General features: G+C 31.7%; 1 protein-coding gene across 3 annotated transcripts; it reads right to left on the bottom strand.

Annotated features, from left to right (window-relative positions):
- Positions 1-692: 692 nt before the first annotated feature.
- Positions 693-19,414, bottom strand: LOC125066253 (mitogen-activated protein kinase kinase kinase 15). 3 transcript variants are annotated; one of them, XM_047674256.1, is made up of 25 exons: positions 19,258-19,414; positions 18,980-19,182; positions 18,369-18,563; positions 14,155-14,324; positions 12,540-12,818; positions 12,100-12,270; positions 11,745-11,857; positions 10,887-11,088; positions 10,603-10,714; positions 9,823-9,992; positions 9,395-9,575; positions 9,100-9,300; positions 8,695-8,845; positions 7,854-8,068; positions 7,337-7,432; positions 6,719-6,858; positions 6,350-6,499; positions 5,432-5,527; positions 4,147-4,240; positions 3,614-3,796; positions 3,126-3,390; positions 2,571-2,706; positions 2,233-2,349; positions 1,550-1,735; positions 693-1,185 (listed from the first exon to the last, which is right to left on the bottom strand). In XM_047674256.1, exons 1-25 carry the CDS (start codon positions 19,304-19,306, stop codon positions 912-914), a joined length of 4,149 nt encoding a protein of 1,382 aa, XP_047530212.1. In that variant the 5' UTR covers positions 19,307-19,414; the 3' UTR covers positions 693-911. The 3 variants fall into 3 exon arrangements, with proteins under 3 accessions (XP_047530212.1, XP_047530213.1, XP_047530214.1); XM_047674257.1 differs by having other exon boundaries at positions 1,550-1,732; XM_047674258.1 differs by lacking the exon at positions 5,432-5,527.
- Between the last annotated feature and the right edge of the window lie 717 nt (positions 19,415-20,131).

The following is a 20,131-nucleotide window of genomic DNA, read 5'->3' as shown; positions in this document are numbered from 1 at the left end:
AAACTGTAACGCCTATTGGTAAATTTATAAACGGAGCAGTTACAGTTTTATGTATCTGATTAAAAATATTTATCTCTGCAGAGTTTCCCAACCTTTCAGTCAATAATCACGTTTGAAGGCAATACTTTACCATGCGGTATATATTAATCTGACGTTAATTATATATCCATTTACATTGATTAGAAGTTTTCTGTATTATTTATCAATAATTTTATTCGTTTATCGATCAAATCATTTAAAGACACTTGTAAACCATTACATCTTAACTAATTTCTAATATATTTTTAAAGTGATTCTGTAAGTTATTGAAAACAAATAGCAAAGCGTTTAATGATTATTTTAGTGATGACTTTTAGATGTTTATTTAAAATGTTTTAAATATCAACAAACATTTTTTATATCTTATTTATGAATGAATAGTATTTAGCTGATAAGCATTAAATTTAATGTATTTATTACAACAAACGCTAATGCTTCTAAATTAAAAAAAAAATATTTTATTAATATATTAATAACATGAAAATATTGCTTTTTAATATTATTGTTTATTGTTACACATTGCAAACTTTTTAGAATATTAAAGAACCATAGATTTTTATTTTCCACTGACTTTCATGATAATAACCTTATAGGTTCTCCATTTAGTTCGTAAGTACATATTTTTTTATAAATTAATAATAGATATTTGTGATGAACTTTTTCTATTTTGTAAATAAATAGTATAATTTAATAAGATTAATATATGTATAAATATAGCATAAAATATCATATTTATTTTTAGTTAATCTCATTAGAAGACATTAAAGGGAAGATCCGGTTAGTCAGTGGAATAACCGCCTAACTTAAAGCCACGTCGTTTTCAGTGGTTAGCAACCTTGAGGTCACTGTAGAGTGCACCACCCACGCAATAGTCAAAGGTTGACAACCCCGTTCTCTGTGTAATACTCGGCCACACTGTCGTCTCCGTTCACCTGCTGGTCTCGTATAACGATTGTAGGGTTGTTTGAACATGATGAATTGTTTGAAATTGTCCGAGAGGTCTTGCATTTCTGACATTCGACTACTACGATGGAATTTGTGTCCATATCGGTTTCAGTGCTACTTGTTCGTCGTAAACGATTCGAACTGTTAGCTTGAAGACGATGTTCCACTATCGCCCGCCAAAGACGAAGTTCTTCACCACCCCTGAAAACAAAATAAAATTGTAAAAAATAAAAAAGGGAGCTGCTCACGATCCAATAATACTGAGATACTGTTGTTTGTAATTCTTAAAGTATAAATGCACTTTTTTTTCTTTATTTGAAGCTTTTGGGAGTCATTAAAAATTCGGTTTACTTCATCTTCTTATTCAGATATATCGATAGACACACAAAAAAAATTATATGTGCATACATATTAAATCAAAGTACCAAATAATATTTAGTCAGCCAGTCATTTAGTTAGCGTATTGGTCGTATGAATACACAAATAACCGATCTCCGTTTGCTTTTAAACTATTGGTCGTGATCTACGAGTATGAGGGCGCGTGTGAGCGTGGGCGGGTACTGACAGCAGGTTGAGGCGCGCGATGTCGTCGCGCTGCGCGTGCGCGAGCACGTCGGCGAGGCGGAAGCGGCGCGCGGCCAGCGACGCGGCGGCGGCGGGCGGCACGTCGCGCGCCGACGCCCACTCGCGGAACTCCTGCAGCACCTCTGGGTCGCAGTCCTCCGGGTCCGGGGGGGCCGCTTCGTTCCTGCTGGAGGAGAGAAAATACTGTGCAGTGGAAGAAAGCGTTACTCGGACCCATCCATTATCATTCACCACATAAGTATCCACAAACAGGGTTGGGATCAGATAAGCCATGAGTTGTAGGACTCCGCCAAATCTTTTTTCTTGTAGCGATATAAAACGTACTACCGAGCGAAGAATATAAGATGCAAACAGACTAAGGTTAAATTATTGTACACATTTTATATATATTTTTGCTGAAGTGTTCCACCAAGGAGTGGGCCATCTGATGGTATTTTGATGTATTCCAAGATCACAGAGCTGTCTCTATGTATTGCAATAAAAAATGTTGGTTTTCAACAACATTGTGTGAAGTTTATATAAAAAATCAGCTAGTATACTAATTGAAATTAAATTTAAAAAACAACTTTACTAAAAATGACGTAAGTCCGACCTTTCACTATTCTAGTCAAAATTATGGTCGTCTTATTCCAGATATAAAAAACGATGATGATAATGTCTAACCTTGGTTTTTTATCGACAATTTCTCTTAAAATTTGAGTTTGTGATTTCTGTTCTTCCAACATCAAACGGAGCAATCCCTGGTACTGCTGGTAGCTATCAATGAGTTCCTGTTGAAGTCTGAAATTTTTTAAACATTAATTATTTCACTATAAACACTTAAGTGTGATATCTTTCATTATAATAAATTAAAATTAATTATACATATGTTTAAATAATAAACGTCATAGAAATAGTTATATTTAAGATTAATCTTTGCATCGGCTCAGAATATGGTCGTTATACATAGTACTCAGTCAGTCGGGTCAGGGCATAAGGTCGTACAGAGCAGTAGTACTGACTTGTGGTTGTCCTGCCGCAGCTGGTGCAGCGTGAGTGCGAGCGGGTCGCGCGTGGAGGTGGCGGTGGACAGCGCGGACGGGGACGCGTCGGCCGCGCGCCGCTCCGCCTCCTGCCCCGCCAGGTTGGCGCCCAGCTCTGGGGATACACGCCTTATTACTGAACACGTAAACATTCATGTTGCTCGTGGCGGCATTTCGGGATGGGACTTTTAATCGATAACCTTTTATTGACTACTTTGTCAGTGTGAATTTTATTAAAATAAAAGATAAATAAATACATAACTTACTGAAATCAGAATGTCAGGCTTTATTGATTTAAGCAATCTCTTCCAAGAAAATTTATCATTAGAATTAAGAAGAGAAAAAAACTTAATAGTTTAAAAATTACTAAAAATTACAAACAAATTCTTAAAAATTGAAAATAATGTACCACAAATATATAAAAACTTTCGGCTTTTAAATATTTCTCTAAATTATAAATACATGTAACGAAATATTTCGAGAAACAAACCATACGCATAAAAACCGCCAACTAAACATACAAATGTTTCTTACCGGGTGACAAAACTGTTATCGCAGCTTGTACGGCGTTCCGCACTAAGTTATCTAGTGCGAACATCCAGTGCGGCTTGATGCTATGCATCCTCAGCACGACATTCACTGCCTCTTGGAACATGTATATGGCTGAATGCAATTCATTTATCGCGTTCGCGTCGAAGTCCAACTCTTCCTTCAGCGCTATTATTGCACGTTCTATAACACTTCTGTTTTGATCCATGATGTAATCTTTGAGCGCACAGCGCAACGTTTCCAAGTGATTCTGAAATATGAATATATTTTGTCCTCTTTATGGTTTTAAATTTTTATGAGTAATTATTTTGGAAGTTAAATGTCAAGTGAGACAATTCTGTTACAATATACTTTATTTATTTAGGAGTTTTGGACAATTATTAATTAGTTAGTAATCATACGTATCATATTAAAAAAAATGCCAATTTATCACTTTTAATAAGTATTATTTTATATAAAATGTTCATTCTCACCAATGTTAAAACCGTATTGCCGAAGTCCTGCTGTATACTTAGCATCCATTTAGAGCAGATCTTCTCACTGTCTTGCTCTAACACTCGCGATAGTGTGAGACGGCGTTGTGAATCTTTCTTGAGCAAGTAAAATCCATCGTGTTCTATATCTATAGACGATCGAGGAACGTTTGTCATATCGACCTATTCAACAAAACAAATATGTAATTATTATTTTATTATCATCTTCTATTTATTGTGTCAAGTGAATTCTTATTGTCGTAAAAATGTAAATAATTATATATTTTTGAATTAAAATTGTATATTACTTTGTCTTTTATAATAATAAAGTGAAGATAAATTGTGTGCACTAACGAATATATGTCAAACTGCTGGATTAAAGCTTCCTCAATTTGTTTTACATCACCTGCGAGCTGGTGTTAAAAATATAAACACAGATTAAGCTTGTTGCAACCCGTAACAAATGCTTGCTAGTATTTGAAATCGCCTTATTCGTTCTAACCAATGATTGAGAATTTTATAAATGATATTACCTCCGGTGAAAGCAGACCTCCCGAGGAACTTCTTCTATTCAATATTGTATCATTATTATCCATTTCATCAGTCGATGGCGTATTTGGCATTGTGCTAAAACATATCATCCCACTATTTATATATGTACATGTACAATAATCATAATACAAATATATTAATATTTATTAAATATATAATAATTATCAACGATTTTTATTAATGTGTATTAGTATAATCTTACTGTAGCGTTAGTAACAGATTTAGTAATGTTATTTGAAATTATTATAGTTAAGCTTAATTCTATAGACGTTATAAAAAGTGTAAATAAAGGCATATCAAAATACCTTCCCTTTTCAGACTACAGTTTTACATACAATAAAATAATTCTAAGGTTATTGATTTTCCATTTTAATATAAAAAGTGCATATTAGTAACAAATTTAATAATATATGAGCAATCGATAATCGAATATAATTATTTTGATCAAAAACTGTCTTTATAATGTAAGAGAGAGATGGAAATGCTGAGATTGTATTACCTTTTGAAAAAGTTTTATGTCAATACGATACTGCCATCTAGCGGTAAATAGCGTTAAAGAACCTGGACAGCGGCGATAGAGAGAGGCTTGATTTACAATAACAAAATATTCTTAAACGTAAGCCGTATACATAATACTAAATGTACATAGACTAGTTCAAAAATCTTATAACAGTTTATCAGTATTCGATTTTCGATTTGAATGGTGAATGGTAATTAGAAGATAAGTATGAAATCGTATTCTACTGTTTTAATAGAAATTATTTTTTTGTTATGCTTTTATTTACAAATCGAATAGTCTATCCAAATCAAAACGTTATTATGATATTAGTAAAAAAGCTAGTTCGTAATGTTGCGTAAGAAAATGGATAAATATGGTTGAAGTGAATCGACGTGAACTAGTGTTAAAATATTTTCAAGTCAAAATACGGTGCTAACGCATCACAATACATGACAAGTGATAAGAAAAAATAAGGTTAATGAGATGTGGACCATAGAATATGTGCAAGGAATGTTTAATTTGTGCTATATTATTCTCAAAACTTAATAGCATTATAATCTTACCTTAATTTTTTTTACGAATTCGTATATGAATAAAATAAAAAGATATAAATCAGACAGAATTAGTATTCTGAGCTTTGTAGTGTAATTTACAATTTTAAGACAATATTTATTTTCGACTACAAAATATTCGAAACTCCCGCATAATTTAAAACTTTAACAGATACAGGAGCTAATGTATAATTACTAATGTTCGTTATAGATTACCTGCTGTTCAACAAGTCCGGCGGATATATCAGTATCGGCGATAGCATCGACGAGGCAGTCCTAGTGATTGTTGGATTAGACCGGACCGTTTTAACCCTTGCACGGAAACAAATAGATGCTTAGGCACACACCAAACTTTGTTTAGATTTGTCATGTATGAAAATGTAAAGCGTTATGATATGGTTTCGTTTATATTCATTTTGATAAACTCATTGAATTTTTTATTTCGAATGCCAAATTGTTTTCGAACTGTGTGAATGTTTTTAAAATATGTTATTTAATTTTAATAATTCTAATGTAACCAAGCGACATAATTATTGATTAAATGTTATCTAAAACTATAGATCAGAAATTGTATTAATGTAAATTCATTAATTGTTACTGTTTAATATGTGAAGAGAGTTTGCGATAACCATATTATCACTATCACTCTCCGTGTAAACACATCCCAAATACGATTACGAGACACTCAACATCGAGTGCACACACCGTTACATCCATAATGGTTAAAACAAATATTAAAAAGACATCATCACGTATTCATTCTAAAACGATGATTGAGTAATAAATGGCAATGATAACTTGCAATATTAGTATAAAATGATACGATAACTATTTTACAAATGGCATATTTGCGTGAACTATGAATATATATAGTCCCTTTGCCCTCTTATGCATGATCTAAATTAAAAACAAAACACAATTAAATATATCTATTCATTAACAGATAAATCTAAACAAACAATTTAACAACATAGTAATTAAATCATTCCAATAAACAGGTGATTATTTCGAAGAACTAAAGTGATTTTCAATATTAAATATAAATCCATGCCTTTAAAATCTCTCAATTCTAGGTGTGGAAGCAAATCTGGTGATAAAAAAAATCACTTTTTTACGTATGTTTATATATCTTACTCGATTTCTGGCGAGCTGGGCAGGTTTCCAGGGAGACTAGGTTCAGAGATCTTCTTTTGGGCGACCGTTGGCCGAACTTTATCAGCAGGCACTGAGATACTGCGGCTGTAGTCTATACTATTTCCTAAACGGCTACTGGACTTTTTCTTTCTGCGTTTACAAATATATTAGTTAAATTATGTTATAAGTTTATGTCGATGTGCGGAAGACAATAATCAAAAGCATTGCTGGAGGTGTGACACTTAAACGTCACATTTTTTTATGATAACATTATTATCTAACTTAAAATACAGGTAGGTCCGCAATAAAAATCTTAACGAGACTACTTTTGAAAATGTTGATATTATATATATATTTTTTAATACTAACTCGCATAAGAACGGATCTTCTAGTAATTCAGCAGCCGTGGCTCGTTTTTCAGGATCAGGTATGAAGCAGCGTAATATAAAATTCTTTGCTTTCTGCGATAACTCGCTTGGTATTTCTGGATGCATTTTATAATATCCCACCTTGAATATGAAAATAAAATAAATTGTTAAAAAGGAACAATCCTGGATTATAATATAGGCCCCAAACGTAATTGTATACGTGATAAATTTATAGGCGGTGGAAGTAGAGCGAGAGGTATACCAGCTAAATCGCTCTAAAACTGACTAAAAGATTTTAACCTGTCCATAACTGCAGTGAGTTCTATTCGAGATCAAGTATCTAGAGTTGCGCTACCAATTTCCTAAAAAAATTGGCTAGACGAGGAATCAATGGTTACCTTCCCCTGTTGCCCACAAGAGAAGCTGATCGTAGATTCAAAAGAGTATTATTGATATTATTTAATTTATTTATAATCATTATTTTTTCATATTCATTCATTTTGATTATTAGTGATTATGGAAAATATTATTGTGTTAAAAAAAATTATAGGAATAGAACAAAAAAAAATTTACAATAGATACAAGATAAACAACCTGTTATGTAATGAATATTTTTTACCTTAAATAGAGCTGCTTGGGGAGACCCCAATTCCATGAAAGGTGGATTCCCTGTTGCCATTTCTACCACCGTGCATCCAAGAGACCAAATATCAGCCTAAAGTAAATAAAATAACATATTAAACATAAATAACCCAAATATTCTCAAGAATAATAGCAATATTTTTTTGTCTTAGTTAATTAATCGAGTTATTATTTGTATATATTATTTATAAATTAATATATTATTATTTAAAAATTACTTATAAATACTATTTATATTAAAAACATATATAATGATTAGATTGACCATAGTAGAAATTTAAGTTCCATTTAATTAATTAAAATAACTTTAATTTAACTCCCAAGCTCCGTTAAAAACTTTGCCGTCATTCAAGACGCCATTTTATTTTTTCGTATTCATAAAGACTACCATAGATTTATCTGCCATTGGAAAAGTCTAAACATCAATATTTTTACTCTAATAAAAACTAATTTCAAACACCGTTAAGACAAAATAATAATAATAAATATATTACCGGAGCGCCGTAGCCTCTCTGTCCCTTGTCTATGACCTCGGGAGCCATGTACTGCAGAGTGCCTGCGAAGGTTTCAGTCGAAGGACACAGACCCGCGAGTCGCTTAGATGTACCGAAGTCAGATATTTTTACGACTCCACTATATGTGTTCACTAGAACATTGTCGCCTTTTATATCACGATGTACGATTTTCTGATCGTGTAGATATTTTAAACCTGTAGAACAATGGAGAACAATCGTTCATTTTACTTTTGTCATAGTAATAAATATTAGAAATGTTTTTCTTCCTATAGTAATCATACCGATTATGTTAGTACTAACATTCGTTTAAATATATAATCTATATTATAGCATAATGTAATGCAATTCGATATTTTTTACTTTAACATGGTAGAAAAACATGTCAAATGATCTACAAAAATCACTCAGCAATTGATGACAATATAACAAATATATAATCAATTTTTAAATTAATCCCAAGTATTATTAAAACCCACCGTCTGTCTGTTAAAGAATTGAAGTTCTAAATTCAATTAGATATGAAGCTTATTTTGAATGAGTGTATATATATTATATATATAGTATATAAGGCTTATTTTTCAGTATGACCTTTATAGATCTATTCACACTCGAAGGTGCGCCCTTTCACGTTACATTTTTATCGGCGTGTGAGTGAGTCACGCTCGTGCCTACAAAATGTCTTAGCTGCGTGAGACCGCTAAGAGTAAAGACAGCAAAAAATACAAATGGAGGGACGCGCCTTACTGAATGAATAGATCTGTTGTGTTTTAACTTAGCGCGTTTAAACATGCAAACGGTTTTATAATATAAGAGTATTCACCTTCCAATATTTGTTTTGTGTAGTAAGCGATTGTAGCTTCATTTTCTTTAAGAGGTCCCCACTTGGACCTGAGTAGTGCGGATAGCGACCCTCCCGGGACTTGCTCCATGAATATCTTGAAGTAGTTGTCTTCTGAGATTGACCCGAGGTACTGAAATTTATAAAAAGATTAAATTACCGGTTTTTAGGAACAATGGGTTTGGTAGTTCTCTGGCCACAGAAGTGTATACACTGGCAATGTTTAAAGGCATTGGCAATTTAAACAAAGCGCAAAGCGAATTTCATTGGTAGGAATTGAGCTGGGAGCGTCTAGGTCCACAGTTTCACTACTGTCTGCCATCAAGGCAATGAGGCATCAGAAAACAGAAATTATATGGACATTACATGTGAGTCACTATGACATACCTGTACAATATTTCTGTGCCGTAGCTGTGAATGTAATAATATCTCTTCATGCAACGGCTGCACGTCTCCTAAATTTTTCTCGGGTATCTCTTTGACAGCAATTCGGACTTGTGTGTTAAGATCTCTAGCTGCATACACGACTCCGTACGTTCCTTTACCGAGCACCACTCGTTTATTACAGTCATCCAATTCATATTCAAACTGAAATTGTTGAAAAAAATATATGTTTAAGGCTTATTAACATATATTAATTATTATTTATTTTCATAACAAATTTAGTCACAAAAATACACACCTTTAACTGATCTTGCATCACACTAGTATCTAAATCAGCGACTTTCTCGTGATCGGCAGTTAGTTCTCCGAGGAGGTCGTGAAGGTGTTGACGAAAAGCTTGTGAAGGCAGGAATATTTGAAAATCATCCGAGTTCTCGCTGACGTACAAGAATAGACACCTCTCGTCTCGTTTGTATAAGCTGTTAGAAATAAATTGTACACATATATTACCAAACCAGTGCGAATTGGAACCGGGAGAAGAAGGTTCTGTACAAATCCGTTTATCAAAGAAAATCACATATTTATTATTAATTTAAAATAAAAAAGAGTTAAGTAGGTAATTATTAATCCTTTCATATGATACGTGACATAATGTAATTTGTTTTTTTTTTCATGTTGGACAGTCATAGGACGAAATTATTTGTCCACTTGAAGGCTTTACTTTACCTATATGATCTTATCATGTCAGAGGTGAACAGCCACCGATGCACTTGTCTGCAGTCACCTCGCATCGAATCCAGGCATAGATTAAATATCTCGACAGATTTTTGTTCAGCCCCCATATTCACATTAACATACGATGGCATGTAAATTTTTGTAGTTTCTAAGATAACCACCTGAAAATACATATAATACATATTTATACATAGTTACGTTTTTAATTTTAAACTGGCAGACTTTTTATTTTGCTATTCCTTGAATTTGTTTCTTAAATTATTACAAGTTAAATATCAAAAAAAATTCTTAAGCATCATGTAACAGTTTTTTTTTTATATTGGTTTTCAGTCGGTCATATGGGCCACCTGATGGTAAGAGGTCACCACTGCCAATAGACTTTGGTGCCGTAAGAAATTTTAACCATTCCTTACATCTCCAATGCCCAACCTGGGTAACTACGATCCTACTTATTCCGGTTTGATGAGTGAGAAATAGGAAGGAATACTTAGTAAAGTATTGCTACTTGGCGGTACAGTTGAAATAATTATGATTTATTTGCCTCATTAAATAAGATGACTTAGTAGCGAAATGATTAATATATATTATAATTAACAATAAATTAGTACGAGTAAAGTAGTTCAAGGTGATTGGGTGTTAAGATTCCAAGTAGCCAAGTAATGGATATACTATAAAAGAAAAATGTAATTTAATAATAATAAAAAAGTGAAACATTGTGATAGGGTTTAAATAATGTACTCAAATGTTTTGAAACAAAAAAAAAATACTTACAGGAAAACGTATAATATTTTCACAGGTGCTTTTAGTTGCCTCGACAAAAAATTCCATCCAGAAAGAGAACACTTGCTGCTCCGGCGAAGTTTCTTCGCTCTTCTTTCGAAATCTGAAATTAATTAGATTTTTTTTTAGAAAGGTAATCTATTTATATACCTCCGACAAAACAAGATTATATACATTCTTTTTTCATTAAATCAATTCGTTTTTTCGTTTAAAGCAAAACATAAAAACAAAGACAAATGTCTATAACTGACAACATATATTAAGAAGAAACTGACCTGTCAATTAGTTCAATATTTCCTATAGTAGACTTCAGGTACCAATTAGGTGGTTTCAACTTAAACATACATTCGGCCGCTTGAATTGCTTTCACGTAATCTTGAGCGAGCACTGATATTTCAAAAAATGTTGCCACATCCCAATAATCTTTCAGGGACGACAGGCTACCCTTTTTGCCGATCAAGTGATTGAGGACCATTCCTAAAATGTTATACGTCATTAGCGAAATAGATGAAAAAAGTAAGTGCACGGAAAAAAATATTGAGAAAAATTATTGTTTATAGTAATCAAATGAATGATTTTAAATAAGTCGTGGTTTTTTTTTAAGTAATTGTATTATCTAACATTTTATTTTTAAATGTTTAATAAACGTTTGAAGGTAACTTTCAATTAAAGACTGCTACTGTGATTTCCTTTTTCGTTCAAAAAAAAAAATTACTTTTATTGGTCCGACCCAGAATTTAAAGCAAGGACCTAGGGATTTGCAGCCTTAACCAGTAGGCTAACGACTTTTTATATTTTTCAATAACAACACAATATGAATGGTACATACAATGGAATGGATAAATGTGGTTTAGAGATAGGGAAAAATTCTACTACTTATAAAATAACAGGAATATGAATATAAATAAGTATATAATAACTTTATCACGAATATATTACCGCAGTGGTCAATTATTAAGAAACGACAAAAAAAAAAAAAACAAATTTAATAGGCTACAACCAGACACGTTGAATGAAATATCATTTATTTGTTGATTTTCCTTATCCATCTGTGAATTTGAATTACTAAAAGACTTGAATGAATTCCGAGTAATATTTTATTTACAGTAAATATTCTATTTTAAAATACGTACCAATATGCTGTAACTCTTGAGAATTCTTGAAATCATTCCCAGCTATTACTAGTAACGTCGCCAAATTAATACCCGCGTATTCATTTGGTTGAACTTCGAAACCTTGTCGATACCTAAATGGAAAAAAAATGAACAGCCCGTATATTTTCTATTGTTAGACTGAGGACGAGAAGTAGATAATTTGGAGCATATTGCATATCTCTGTTCTCTATACATGCAAGTTTCATCACAATGTTTTCCTTCATCGACAAGCAAGAGATGACTTTGTACAAATTAAGCAAATCAAAGTTTGTAGTTGTTTGCCTGGGTTCGAAACCGCAATCTTCGGTTGATTCATATATTAATTCAAACTTACCAATGAATTGCGTTTGTCAAACTTTCCAAGTCACTGTGTTGAGATTCTACAAACTGATCCTTGTAAATGCGGCCACAGAGGCACAACATATCTGGAAATCGATTTTCTTTCTTTTCGAGGGCCTTCACGCATACTTTTAAGGCGTTCTCTCGGTCACCTTCTTTATTTCTCCTAAGAGAAAAAAAAATAACATATAGTCATGGGAATCATAATTCGCTAATACGTATTTTATTTATTTGGAATCGGTGCACTGTTTTATTACATTCCAAAAATAAATTTGACAGATTTTTATGAGAGGAAATTTCTGGTAGGCGAAATTCCCACCATAAAATACAAGCGCATAAAAGAAACGTTTTCTATTCTACTTCACCAGAAACCAGGCTTCAAATTTTAAAGAAATTAATATGAAAATAAAATATGATGTTTGTTCCAAAACTTACCTATTCATAGCAAAAGCGTACATAAACCTTATAATGGGCATATTGACATAATTCTTTCGGTTCATAATAGTTTTCAGATCATCAACGATTTGGACTATGGCGTCATAATCCTGTATTTCTCTATACGATATAAGCAAATTGAGTATTGTATCTCCGGATAAAACAGCGGGATCGTCGAGTCTCCGCCGCATTGCGTGCAGAACGTTCGCCAATTCCGTGCCGCTGTAGGTTTCGCGAGCCTTCCGTAAATCGGATAGGAACTTCTCTTGTAAATGTGCCCTGTAAAAAATAAAACGAACACCCTAAAAATTTATGTCATCCTGGTATTTCAATTATGCCTGATTTACGTGTCTTTAATATATTTTAAATGTTTCCTTCAAGCATACATAATACTTTTTTTTAAATATATTAGGTTTTCCCATAACAAGTTCATAGACACGATAAATTAATCACATGTCTATATTATTATTATTTTCCTAATCTCTTAGGACAACATCATTAGGGAAATTCAACTTCTTTAATAATTGGTTTAATACTCGTTTAAGTTTTCAACCTAATTGCTTTAAAGATTTAAAGCAATTAGGCTGAGATAAACAGAACAAGAAAGTGTAAACTATAAGTGTATGGATCTCGTATTATCATCGCATGTACGTAATCTTAAAATAATGCCATACCGATCTGAAATTAAATTCTCTTTAAATTTATTTAAAAGAAAATGGTTATGTTTACATTGTACAGTTAGTTAAAAACGACATTTATTTTGTTTTTAAATATAGAATATCATTTTTTAAGTTAATAAAATATCGGCAATTTCTGGCAACTCATAATCTACTTTCTAAATCATATTTAAAGAGGTGTTTTAGTTTGCTATAAAAATAATATTCTAAAAAGTCATTAGAGGAAATAGTTCACTTAATACAAGACAAATGACAACATGATCTCGGTGTGGGCGTTTTTATTTATTCAAATGTACGCAATAAACATTACATTAAATGAGAAAATGTCATGTTCAATTCCGCTTTATCATCAATTTGCATACCCACTTTTAATAAGTCGCTAAAAACAACTACATTACCTACGCAATACTAGTAAAAAATTCTTCGTATCTCGACGAATTTACTTTAATGTTATTAAATTAATTAATAAAGTGATAAACATAAAGTTTCCCGAGCAAAGTTTTTAACAGGAAGATTGTGAGATTATTTAAAACCATTTAGTTCTATTTATGTCGAAGCAAATCATAATTAGAAAGGAGTTTACATTATATCGAAAATTGTATGAGATCCGTAACTTGAAAATATACAGAACAAAATAACAATACAAAAACAACACGGACACTATTTTATTATTATTTTTGTGTTTATGTATATTATATATATACATGTATATGAGTGAAGATACACACATCTTCAGCGCTGGTGGTGAATACACATAATATCATCCGATATATGCAATTTCTTCTTGCGATACTTTCTCCTATCACCAAGTACGAATTGAAATATAAACACAAATTAAAAATTAAAAATTTGAACTTGGCGGCGGATTCGGCTCAATCTGTACTGTATATAACAATTGGAAAATCCCAATAATAAAAAAGTGCTAAGTTTGAACTTACTTGGTTTGAACTTCAACATCTTGAAGAATATTCTTGAGCCTTAGCGTAAGGTGTTGTTTAGGATCAGGCGCTTCTTCGCCTTTGAATTTCGCTGCAGCTGGATTTGTCGTGACGCATGTCCCCGCATCGGTGAGTTTGTATGATACGAACAGGAAGTTTGGTAGAGATATCTGCAATAGATAAATGTTACGTTAAAACACCCGTATGGGTGATATCGACAACAGAATCGATGCGCGAAAGGATTATGTCATATTACTCCATGAAAATCAAATTTGCATCCGACAAATAATTTGTTTAAAGTGAAACGAATACATAATTTATATTTAGGTTCAAATATTAATATTCCGAGCTTGGTTAAGATGTCTGCTCAATAGACGCCTATAATCGTACATACATAATAAATAAATTGAACTAAAAATAATCGGGAAGTGGGCGAACGATGGTAAATGAGCGATAATGTCAGCTATATAACTGTTTAACTAAAAAACTACTAAACCGATTAAAAACAAGTAATTTTGAACAAATCTCTGTAAATTGAACTCAGTCTAAGATCGATTGTCGTTAGTAACATTTGAAGAAACAAAATACCTAAATAGCAATGATATTGTTACTAAACTTGAAATCATTTCAGAACTTTAATATAAAACAGTTTAAACCAGACTAATTTATATTTCGGTTCGGCTTTAATGCACCCGTTTTCATATTTTAGATTTAAAAAATAATAATTTGGATTTAGCCTATAATTGAGATTATATTACTGTATTAGCAAATGAAACAATTTTTTAAAAATGTAATTTTTTATAAGATAGTTTTATATTAATATTGTACATTGTGTTGGCTTACTATTTAATAAAATAAAATAATCTATCGGGTCGTTTTCAAGAAGTCATTAAACCTACATATCTTGAACATACAATCGTTAAATGAAAATATGTGAGCAAAGGGTTATCGAAAGTTTATACATGATGAGACCAAGGGAAGAAAAAAATATATATATAAGCATATAAAGCCTATTCCAATCACAAGAGGAAATAAGACGAATAACATTTCACATGGAATTGAAGCGATATAATTAGTCGAGAGCTCGAATATTCCATGATATTCATTTTGGATTCGCGAAAATTTGTGTTTTAAATATCGAATAATTCAACAAATTCGTAGAATTACAAATTTAAAAAACACCCCGCTAATATTATTTCCAGAATACAAGTGATCGAAAAACAAAAAAATCTCGAAAATTTTTCTCAATCTAAGCAATCGAGGGAGCCATAAACAAAATAGAAAATAGGCCGAATCGATACCATTCTTGAAGTCGGCTAAACTGCATGATAAATATATACGTAATAATATAGTTTAATATTTTCTCTTTGATAGTTCCTCGATAGTTACGAAATAAGAAACCCATGTCTAAGCGAGCGAAGGTGCAGACGTCAGTTAGTACCAATTAAATATTTAAAAATTGTTATAACACAAAATATAAAAAAAAAATTATAATGCTAAATCATTATATTTTAAATTTAAGCATACCTAAGACTCCGTTTTATTTAATAGTAGAAATAACAATGCTATTGATTTGATATGCGTTTCAATCCTGCAATCACCTGAGATCTTTAAATAAGTTAAATATAATATATATTCTATATTTATTTGAAAATAAACTAAAATTATTCGACTTGTCATGCACAATTTGGTCTAACAATAGGAATTCAAAGACGATATAACACGACTATGATTCAATAAAGCGACAGGTGAACATGGACTTCATACATTAACTGGGATTAAATATTGAGACTGGTGCAATAAAAATATTTGAAGTTATTTATAAAACCAAAAAGGAACTTAAAACATGAATAACTAAAAATTTTCAATACTTTTATAGTGCATAAAAATCAAGTAAAACGTATTAATGTTCTCTTAAAATAATTTCGACGAGGTCCGATCTTTAAGAGTAACCCTCTGCGTCAGTATTATAAGAGTATTAGTGTTCCAGAGGCAGACAATACGACTCGAACGGAGATCCGGTGCAGGACCATTTCCCATGTAACGTTGTCATAGGTATCCTAATTTCGACCTAATACTTTCTTCGCAGAAATCCCAAGCGTTTTTATTAGCCGAAGTATTTACTATCGAATTATTCAATCGTGATTTAAACTGTCCTTAGATATTCTAGCTTCTAGCTATTGTTATATCTTTATCGGCGATCGGCAAGGATTCAGGCAGCAGTTTAAACAAATAAGGCACTTTCACATTTATTATAACAAAGCTGTGCAACAACATTTTATGCGATTTGAATAATACTTACAATCTATACATTATTATTATTAAGTGATTTTATACGATATCGTAATTATCCGATCTACCAATGAAAAATGATCCCAATCATTGATTTCAGATTCTAAATTCGATTACGATTTCTATACGATAATTTACTCAACTTTAGTGTGACTTGTCAAAGGTTTAGATTGAGCAATCGAAATATTTACAATTATATCTTGTCGTTACACATGGTGCTTAATAACACATGGAATACCCAGCATGCAAAGTTTAACCATCATTTCCAAACATTTATTTTATATTTAAATACCTTCCATTAACATATTTTGAATTTAGAACCACCTCCATAATTATAGTCTTGCTAAACAAACACTAATAGCATTCCATTATTTTATAGCTGTACTTTATTGTAATTAGACTGTTGACATATTTACCTATTATGTTACTAGTTTCCGTCACACGGTTTTGCGTGCTGGTGAAGGAGGGTTAGGAGGTGGGGGGCGGGGTGATAGGTACTATAACCATTGTTATGAGAAAATAACATGTTGATTGGTTGAGTAGTTCAGACGTGAAAACCTATCAAACAAATTTACTTTCGTTTTTATATAATTTTAGTTACGATATCTTCAGTCGATGTGAGATGTGGTTCTGTATATGTAACATAGTCAACATACAGCAATTGAGAAATTGAGAGTAATAACTATTGAGATATTATCATTCAAGGCTTTGGTAGCTGCGTATGTACGTTGTTTATCATGCATGTTGCTTCTTTGTTTTGCAATATGACACTGCATTACCACAGATATAGTTTATAAAAGACATGACATTAGTGTGAGGTTTATTGTTAAATAGTTTATGACAATTTTATTAGTTTATATAACAAATATTTTTAAAAAATGTTATCTTATTTTGTAAAATTTAAATTGTAAAGTTTAAATATTTACATTGTTGTAGCTGCCTTATATGTTGAAGACTAACAAAACTTGGCCAATTAAAAAATTAATTAAAAAGGTTAAAATATGTAAGCCTGTCTAACCAATTTAGTGTATTAGTGAAGTAGATTTTTAATGGCTTATAATTTGCAATCATTATACAAATATAATTTTTAAAATCAGCTTTTTTTTATCATGTTTAAGATGGTTAAGAAATTGTTGGTTGCTTATGAAATTGATCTGATGGTGAACATGAATTGCACCCACAACTATTAAATCTAAGATAATGTGTACCTTGTGAATGAGATTACCTTAGCTCACCTTATAAACCAAAGCACAACAAAATAAATTATTAATATTTTATGTATCCGAATAATAGTCATAGATATGATGGTTTCCTCCAGACTTATTTCTACAATAGTTGCTATTCTCAAGAGACTGGCATTGGCAAGTATTCACCTACACAATGGTAGTACTATAGCACAGATGCACTCTCATCTAATCCAATGAGACAGTAAGTCCAACAAAGCCAGAAAGTATTCAGGCACAGAACCCACAGCTTTATATGTTTTGTCAGGCACGGAGGTGGTAAACACTACCAACCTTTAACTCCCTTTGGATTGATACTGAAAATGTCTCTACCACCAACCCTAATAACCCTTTAAATGAGCCTGATCTTGTATTTGAACCAAATCTTCAGTCTTGTCCTATAGATAGCTCCGCTAGACCGTATGGTCTAGTGGCTATCTATAAGGCAGTCAAAAAGGTACAGGATATTGCTTCTAACACCTAATTGTGATTTATAAAATAAAAGTCCTAAATGACTTATTAAGCTAGCCTCCTTTATGCATTGGAATTAATATAACTATTCAAAATACTACATAAATATAATTTAGACAAATACATAAAAATCATTTCAAGCTCAAAGTGAACGGGCAACGTTTCACATCAAGCATAGGTGGAAACAAAAATAATGATAAATTTAACATTAAACGAGAATGTACTTACTTTTAGACGCAATGTAGCATCAGAATCAACATCATTATACAGGAGGACATTTTCTTTCATATCAAAACTTTCTCGTACTCCAAGGTGATATAACAGCGAGCTCTGTTGTAATTGTACACTAAGATCCACCAGAGCCACATCAGCATTATAAAAAGTGTCTAACACACTTGTCTCTCCGAAGTCTAGTTTCTCAAACTGAAACGAAAATACTGAATTTATTTTCTGGTAACGTTCATAGTTATATGGTAAGTAATATTAAAACAAAATATGCTATTAGCAACTCAATCAAAGTTATTTCTTAATCAATGTACTATATTCATATATGCAAAAAGTTATAGAAAGAAAATAAATATTTGCATATAACAAAAGGAAAATACTGAAATGTTTATTGCTCTTACTTTCCTAAAAAAAACAAACACTATTTCCACTTAAATATATTGGTTATATATAACGCAACGAAATTAATAAAAGAACAATATTTTTTTATTTATATTTTCTACAAAGGTAAAGGTATTTCTGATGCAATTCAGTTAAATATATTTTGTTGTGATTCCATTAATAACCTCTTTAGTTAAAGACAGTATTTCTGATAAAAAAATAATATAACATACAGGAATGTGGTGTACGTTTGCATTGACGAGTTCGGAAGCCAAGCGAACTTCTTCCAGTGCTCTTTTTCTGTGAGCTATGTTCAATGTTTGGGTCACGTCCAAAACACATGCGATGTCCATACGGGGTCTTTGATTAACCCCTGGTTGAACTGTGGCGTTTGATCCATCGCTACAAATGCTCTCGCAAATGCTTCTCACGTCACCTACGAAAATTATTTAATGGATATTTTGAAAATATTCACAACTTCGCCGTTAACAAATGCTTAGTATTTTAGTACCTGATTCTTCTTGCACCGTGGAAGTATTCGCAGCGCCGAATGTTATCATTTTTTCCTTTGCACACAGAAGGCTATCATATTTTAAAAATATAATTCAATGCTTAAACGTTCACAAATAAATACTCAACACATAACAGACCACAACAAGTACTCTCCACTCCAGCTTGTTATTTAATAATAGTGACGTACTTCATTGGAGGCAAATGCTAAGTGATTCGTCTGATGATGCTCGTTACGAATATTGATTTTTGTTGAATCGATTTCTTTTTTGCTTTAATTATATTATCAAATCATTAAATAAGTAAAACTGTTATAAGTTTTCTTTTGATAAACATATAACATTATACTATATGCAATACATCTGAATTATTGTTCCGTGTCTACCTGTGATTATATGTTTGTTATAGATTTTCGTTTGTAAATAAACTTACTTCTACAAACTAAAAACATACATATATTCGTCAAGAACATAAGGATACGTTTATATAACTAATATTTTAATCGATATTATTTAATAAGAATCGATATGTGAATATTGCTTAATACATCCCTACAACCTTGAATATCTTTTTGGTGCTGTGCCTGCCATCTGTGCGGAAATATTTTAAACTATTGCAAAATATAGTTTAATTGATATTCTATTTAGTTCTTAAACGAAAAAAGAGGTGACTCTAGTTAGTCTTTACGAAATATGGTTTTTGTAATTCGTAATGAATTAAGAAATTCTGGTCCAATAACTACTCTATACCCACAAAAATGTAACAAGTAATTTTATTAAGTACTTTATTGAGCATTATAGTATTGTTGATATCACATTTTAAAGGACTAGATCTATTTTAGGTAACAAAATGTTCTAGCCAAAGGGTCAAATTTT

The sequence above is a fragment of the Vanessa atalanta genome, chromosome 9 (genome assembly GCF_905147765.1).
Source record: "Vanessa atalanta chromosome 9, ilVanAtal1.2, whole genome shotgun sequence".
In the NCBI taxonomy this organism is placed as follows: domain Eukaryota; kingdom Metazoa; phylum Arthropoda; class Insecta; order Lepidoptera; family Nymphalidae; genus Vanessa; species Vanessa atalanta.
This window is presented reverse-complemented; position numbering and strand designations above follow the sequence as displayed.